At 54.1% G+C, this 7,272-nt stretch overlaps 1 protein-coding gene across 1 annotated transcript; it reads left to right on the top strand.

Annotated features, from left to right (window-relative positions):
• Nucleotides 1-808: 808 nt before the first annotated feature.
• On the top strand, nucleotides 809-7,103 carry LOC113961451 (keratin, type II cytoskeletal 8-like). The gene is made up of 6 exons (XM_027671764.1): nucleotides 809-1,375; nucleotides 2,960-3,174; nucleotides 4,236-4,296; nucleotides 4,587-4,682; nucleotides 6,451-6,685; nucleotides 7,057-7,103. The coding sequence occupies exons 1-6, from the start codon at nucleotides 809-811 to the stop codon at nucleotides 7,101-7,103; spliced, it is 1,221 nt and encodes a 406-aa protein (XP_027527565.1).
• The last annotated feature ends 169 nt before the right edge of the window (nucleotides 7,104-7,272 follow it).

Genomic DNA, 7,272 nt, shown 5'->3' with positions numbered 1-7,272 from the left:
TTCCAACCCAAACCATTCCACAATTCCATGATCTTTCCTAGAGGAAGGTGCCCCTGCCTATGTCAAGGTTGGAACTGGACCATCCCTGAGGTCCCTTCCAACCCAAACTGCTCCACAATTCCACAATTCTCTGACTCCCAGTTTCCCAAAGCAGCCTCCCCGTGACCAAACTCATCCTCGGCACCACTTCACACCATCCAAACTCTGCCGACACGGAAATTCCCGGTGCCACGAACCGAATTCCCTGCGAGGTCCCTGCAGGAGGAGGGAATGAAGGCTCCCGAGAAGGCTCCCGACAGCTCCAGGGCTGTGCCTCGGTGGATCCGCCTTCCCCGTGCCCCGGCCGTGGCTCCAGAGCCCGCCCTGGGCCGCCCGGGGACCCCGGGAGAGGCGGCATCGCCACGACACTCCTGCGGGAGGTCCCTGACACGTAATTAAACGCTGTGGTGAAACCCGACCGTAAACAAGCCATGAATAAAAACCCCTTGAATTATTTTGCTAAACTATAATTACACAATAAGGAAGCAGATTAATTAAGTAAAATACAAGTCCTGAAACCGAAGCTTGCAAGCAAAGCAGTTTATTTTAATTTCCACATTATTTCGCATGAGATACAAGTGTTTGCTGTGGGTTTGAAATGTTGGAAGCCATTCCTCGCTGCCAGGCAGGCCAAACCCAGCGGATAAATTAAATTTTTGCATCTCAGGCACCTCCTGAAATGTATATAAGGGGAAGGGCCGCGCCTCGGAGGAGCCACAGGAGATCTCCTCTGCCTCTCCCGCTCCTCCGCGCCGCCGCTCCCGCCGCCATGAGCCGACAGTGCTACACCTCGGGCTCCATCCTGGGCCGACGGGGCTTCTCCTCGGCCTCGGCCGTGTGCGGGCTGAGCCGCGGCAGCGCCGGCTCGGCCTCGGCGTGCCAGCCCGCGGGCCGGCGCTGCGGCCTGGGCGGCTTCAGCAGCCGCAGCGTCTGCGACCTGGGCCGGGGGCAGCGCATCTCCTTCGGGGGCAGCTGCCGCGGGGGGGTCCTGGGCGCCGGCCCCGCCGTCGGGCGCTGCGGCGTCGCCTTCGGCCCCCCGGGCCGCTTCGGCGTGGGCGCCGTCGTGGGCTTCGGCGGCTGCGGCGGCGGCTTCGGCGGCCTGGGCGGCTACCGCGGGCTGGGCGACGGCGTGGCCGTGGGCGGCTACGGCGCGGGGCTCGGCGTGGGCCTGGGCGTGGGCGCGGGACGCTCCGAGGGCATCCGCGGCGTCAGCATCCACCCCGAGCTGCTGAAGCCCCTGTGCGTGGGCGTGGACCCCGAGGAGTGCCAAGTGAGGACCCACGAGAAGGAGCAGATCAAGAACCTCAACAACCAGTTCGCCTGCTTCATCGACAAGGTGAGGGGCAGGGTTAGGCTTAGGCTTAGTCTTAGGCTTAGGGTTAACAGCTCCCTCTGTCCCCATGTCTCCACGCTCCGAGGGTTGCGGGGTCTCCCGGGGGCTCCTTCCAATGGGAAAGATCGTGGAATCGTGGAATGGGTTGGGTTGGGTTGGGAAGGATCTTAGACACGATCCAGTTCCACCTCTTGCCATGGGCAGGGACACTTTTCTCTAGGAAGGATTGTGGAATCATGGAATGGTTTCATTTGGAAGCATCTTAAGGATGATCCAGTTCCACTCCCTGCCGTGGGACACCTTCCGTTAGGAAAGATTATGGAGTTATGGAATGGTTTGGGTTGGAAAGGACTGCAAAGATGATCCAGTTCCAGCCCCTGCCATGGACAGGGGCCCCTTCCAGTAGGAAAGGTAATGGAATTATGGAATGGTTTGGGTTGGAAAGGACTGCAAAGATGATCCAGTTCCACCCCCTGCCACAGACAGGGACCCCTTCCAGTAGGAAAGCTCATGGAATCATGGAATGGTTGGGTTGGAAAGGACCTTAGAGACGATCCCAAGACGCCCCAGGAGATATTTCTCCCGGCAGCCTGACATCCAAACCCTTCTGATGGAGCAGGGTGGTCCTGATCTGGGGACACTTTGGATTTAAGCCTTACCCCAAGGCAACCCCACGGGTGCTGCACCTTTGGATGGTCACCAACCCGCCAAAGAGCTCCAGCAGGGGCAGCTCCAGGGATACAGTAAATCCAGAGCTGTGGGAGAGGGGATGGAGGCACAGGAATGTAAAGAGGCAAACCAGGAAGTTTTATTCCAAGTGTTTAACCTGATATTGTTCTCACAACTCTGTGAACCCCGAAGGACTTTTGCATTCTTAAAGTTGTGCTTCATCACTGAGATGGGGAAGGACAGACTTGGCTAAAATCAAAGAAATAATTTTCATTTCTCTGTCCCTCCGCTCTGGGAACGAAATGATTTGGTGATTTCCTAAAAATACATAATTTATCATTGTTTCCTTAGCTAAATTGAAGGGTTTTCGTTCCTGTTCACAGACCTGCTCTGGGAAATGATTTTTCAAAGGGCAAAGAAAATTTGCTGTGTCTGATCTGCTCCTGCTTTTCCTTGAGAGTTGTTCTGCAGCTGGAAAAACCGAACCAAGCCAGCTCCCAGCTGGAGAAATGACTTATTCATGACCCATCAAGGCTCTCAGAGAGCCTTTAATCTGGCAGTGAAAGGCATGATAAGCACCCGTGGTTAGAGCTGAAATCAGATACACCCAAATGAGATCCAGGATGGAGCTGTCGGTGCTCAGAGAGGCTCATTCCTGCCCTGGATGGGGCTGTGGATCCTCCGAGGGAAGGGGAGGTGTCTGGTTGAGCCCAGATCGGCCCCAGCACAGGGCACAGGCTTTGATGTTGCTCAGCCTGTGATACGAGTCCTGGGTGGGACCAGCTCGAGCTCCCAGGAGATGCTGGGCCCGCTCGACCATTTGCAATTCGGATTTTTGCCTTTTGCAAGTGGAGAAACCCCTTTTTTGCCCGGGCCAGGAGGGGGTTTCCTGACTCTCCCACCCTCTGCCGTCCCCAGGTGAGGCTGCTGGAGCAGCAGAACAAGGTGCTGACCACCAAGTGGGAGCTGCTGCAGCAGTATGTCCTGCCAGCCTCCCGCAGGAACCTGGAGCCCGTGTTCGAGAACTTCATCTGCAACCTGAGGAAGCAGCTGGAATGTGTGATGGGGGAGAGGGAGAGGCTGGAGAACGAGGAGCGCTGCCTCCGAGACCTGGTCCAGGAGTTCAAGTGCAAGTAAGTCCCGGCCGGAGGGAATCTGCGCTGCCGGGGGGAATCTGCGCTGCCGGGGGGTCGCTGCCCGGAGTGGGAATCCCAGGAGGCTGCACTGGATGTGTCCAAAACCTGGGACACGGGGCAGGGCTCGGCAGGACCGGGCTGGTTTCCTGTGCCGGGGTCCCACCGCTGCTGGAAGTGGACTGGGAGAGTTCTCCAGCCCCGGTTTCCTCAGGGACAGGGACAGGGAGCTGCTTCTCCTCTCCCTCCTGCACTTGCCCATCAAATCTCCCCCGTATCTGTGCCTGGGGCTCCCCCAGATCTCCCGTCCCACAACACCCTCAGCCTCTTTATCTCCACCCCACTCTTCACCCACATCTGTTGGGGTTCATTCTCCCTTCCCAGAGGGAATGTGGGAGTGGGTTTGTCGGTCTGAGCCGCAGCCACCCCTGGATATCTCCCCGTGTGCTCTGCTGAGCCGCAGACCAGGACACCGGACACCCCTTTCTCCAGGGATTTTCCAGCCCGGCACCTCGGGGGCTTTTCTTGCTGAGCCACCCCCACCAAGGTCCAGCTCACAGCAGCGTCCTCTTGGGAAAGCTCTTGCAGTTCCTGACTCATCCCTGCCTGACTTTGCTCCCCGCTGCCCTGGGAGTGTCACGGCTTGCTCAAGCTCCTGACCCCCCCCGGGGCGTTTTTGGCCACAGTCTCCCCAAAACCCCTCTGGGCAGAGTCCTGGGCGCTTCAGAGAAACCTCTCACAAAGCAGCGGGGCTGGGAGAGGCAAAGCCAAGCCTCCAACTCCGGCCAGGGCTTCGCCTTTCTCGTGGTTTGGCCCCATTTTCTGCCCTCTGACTCCAAACCGCCCCGTTTAAAACTGCTGAGCAAAGGGAGGGGAGAAACGGCAACAAAGCGAAAAATAATAATAAAAAAAGAGGTGCCAAAGCCAAGTCTCACTTCCCAGGGTCTCCAAGGGCCGCCTGGGGGATGGAGGGGGGTCTCCCAGAGTCTCCAAGGGCCTCCTGGGGGACGGAGGTGGGACCCCCAGGGCTCAGGACCCCCCCGTTCTCTCTCCCCCCGCAGGTACGAGGATGAGATCAACAAGCGCACGGCGGCCGAGAACGAGTTTGTGGTGCTCAAGAAGGTGAAGTCACCCCAGGGATAAGCTGGGAGAGGGCAAAACCAGGGGGAGAAGGGGCCAGGAGAGGTGTGGGGAGTCCTGGCACCACGGCACTGCCCGAGGCCTCGCCGGGCAGCCCCAAAAACGGGGCAACTCCACGAATTGGGAGAACCTCGGGGAGGTTTTTAAGCACATGAAACACAAAGCCCGGGCTGGAAATAGTGAGGTTTCCTCCAGATCTCACAGCAAACCCGGGCTTTGCCCCGGTCCCTGTTCCTTTCACCTCTTCTCACGAGTTCCTGGTGCCTCTGCAGGACGTGGATTGTCTGTACCTGACCAAGGAGGAGCTGGAGGTGAGGGTGGGGCTCCTGCGGCAGCAGCTGGAGTTCCTCAAGTGCATCTACGCCGAGGTGAGAGCTCCGGGCTCCCCGTCTGCTCCCCGACCCCAAAACCAGGGGCAGGCAGAGGTGGCCTTGCTGCAAACCCCGCGATTGCAGCCCAAAAATCTCTGTGGTGTTTGGTAACAGAATTATCACACACCTGGGGAAGGCAAAAGGGGGGTCTTGGTTGTCTCTTGCATTGTTGCCTCCCAAATTCTGATCCAAACCATCCCTGGGATGGTCAAATATTTTTAGAACTTTTTTTCACTTTTAGCACTTTTTTTCTTTTTACTTTTGAAATATTCTTTTACTTTTTTTTTTTTTTTTTACTTTTTAACACTTTTTTACATCGCATTTGACACTTAACATCTTTTGACTTTTTTAGCTTTTATTTTTTTACATCAGAATATTTTGATGGCAGCAACGCTTCCTATTTATATCAGAATTTATATATATAATATAGATATATTATAAATATATATTATAAATATATATTATATATTATATGTTATATAATACATTATAATATATATTTACATATTATATAATACATATTATAAATACTGCTATAAATATAAATATAGATTTCTATATTATATAAATATAATATATAATTAAATGTATAATATATAATATAGAAGATATTATATTATATATTATATAATTAAATATATAATATATAATATATATGATATGATATAATATATTATATATTATATCATATATAATCAATTATATATTATATATATGTTATATATTATGTAATATATATTATATATTATATATTTATATAATATTTAAATATATATTTATATTTTTATCAGAATATTTTGGTGAAAGCAACACTTCTGCCTAAAACATCACAAGCTTTTTAAGAAAACACACGGGGGGCGCTTTGAATTGACCCCTTTTTGAGCTGAAACCCTCCTGGGGGGGCTCAGTGGGGCCCAAAGAACTCACCCTCAAGGCTTTCACAGCCAGAAAAACTCTGGCAAAGAGGGAATTGCCTCCCCAAATCCCAAACTGTGCCACCAAAACAGGTCCCAGCTTCCAGCTCTCGCTGGAGACCCATCACCTGAGTGGAGAATCCCGTCCTGCACTTGGGGGTTTTGGAGGGAGAAGCTCCCCTGGTGCTCCCCCCTCTCCCAACCACCCCCGGGCTGGGCTGGGGTGGGTCAGGGATGGTCCTGACGTGCCCTGGGTGGGTCAGGGGTGGTCCTGACGCTCCCTGGGTGGGTCAGGGATGGTCCTGACGTGCTCTGGGTAGGTCAGGGGTGGTCCTGACACCCCCAGGGTGGGTTGGGGTGGTCCAGATGTGCCCTGGGTGGGTCAGGGGTGGTCCTGATGCTCCTTGGGTGGGTCAGGGGTGGTCCTGATGTGCCCTGGATGGGTCAGGAGTGGTCCTGAGGTGCCCTGGATGGGTCAGGGATGGTCCTGATGTGCCCTGGATGGGCCAGGAATGGTCCTAACACTCCCTGGATGGGCCAGGAATGGTCCAGATGTGCCCTGGATGGGTCAGGGATGGTCCTGATGTGCCCTGGATGGGCCAGGAATGGTCCTAACGCTCCCTGGGTGGGTCAGGGATGGTCCAGATGTGCCCTGGGTGGGTCAGGGGTGGTCCTGATGTGCCCTGGATGGGTCAGGGATGGTCCAGATGTGCCCTGGATGGGTCAGGGGTGGTCCTGATGTGCCCTGGGTGGGCCAGGGATGGTCCTAACGCTCCCTGGATGGGCCAGGGATGGTCCTGATGTGCCCTGGGTGGGTCAGGGGTGGTCCTGACGCTCCCTGGGTCCCGCAGGAGAGAGCCCAGCTGGACTGCCAGCTCTGTGACACCTCGGTCATCGTGCAAATGGACAACAGCCGCGACCTGGACATGGAGGGCATCATCAAGAGCGTGGAGTGCTGCTACGAGGAGATCGCCCAGAAAAGCAAGGCTGAGGTGGAGGCTTTCTACCAGACCAGGGTGAGTGAAATCCCTCCAGACACCGTTCCTGGGACCTCCCTCTGTCCTCCACCCACCCCACGCTGCCCGGGTGGGTTCAGGGCCGCAGGGTCACACCCTGGAGGTGGAAGGGACCCCTCGGGGTCACACCTTTGGGGGCGGAAGGGGCCCCTCGGGGTCACCTCGTGAGAGAAATTCCCCCCTCGAATTTCTCCCTTGAAACAAAAAGGAAGGAATTTATTCAGTGCGCCGGGTCCAGTCTCACACCGAGTTCTTTGGGGAGAAAAGACCCCTTGGGTTTAAATTTCGTGCATTTTATAGTTTTACAAAGTCCCACCTTTTTTCAGATAAGTTTAATATATTCACTTTTGCCTAAAAAGGTTTCTTTTCTCTGTAAAGGGGCTTTCCCTTCTTTCTAATTGGCCACTCTGTCAAAAGTGGTGGGTGTTCCTTTGTTCTTAGCCCAAAGAGAGAAAAGAAACCCCCCTGTGTACAAAACTCTCACATGACCCTGAAAGATTTTAATTTTTAGGAATTTTTATATTTCCCTTAACTGGCCGAAAAAGACCCTGACACCCAAGTCCACTCTGAGACTTGGATATCTCACAACTTTGCCACATGCCTATAAAACCATATTTTCATTTCTCATAACCTGAACAAAGTCTGACCAGAAAAAAA

The sequence above is a fragment of the Neopelma chrysocephalum genome, unplaced genomic scaffold (assembly GCF_003984885.1).
Source record: "Neopelma chrysocephalum unplaced genomic scaffold, ASM398488v2 Primary Assembly neopelma1_97207, whole genome shotgun sequence".
Classification (NCBI taxonomy): domain Eukaryota; kingdom Metazoa; phylum Chordata; class Aves; order Passeriformes; family Pipridae; genus Neopelma; species Neopelma chrysocephalum.
The sequence above is the reverse complement of the archived record's forward strand: the minus strand, read 5'-3'. Positions and strand labels throughout refer to the sequence as shown.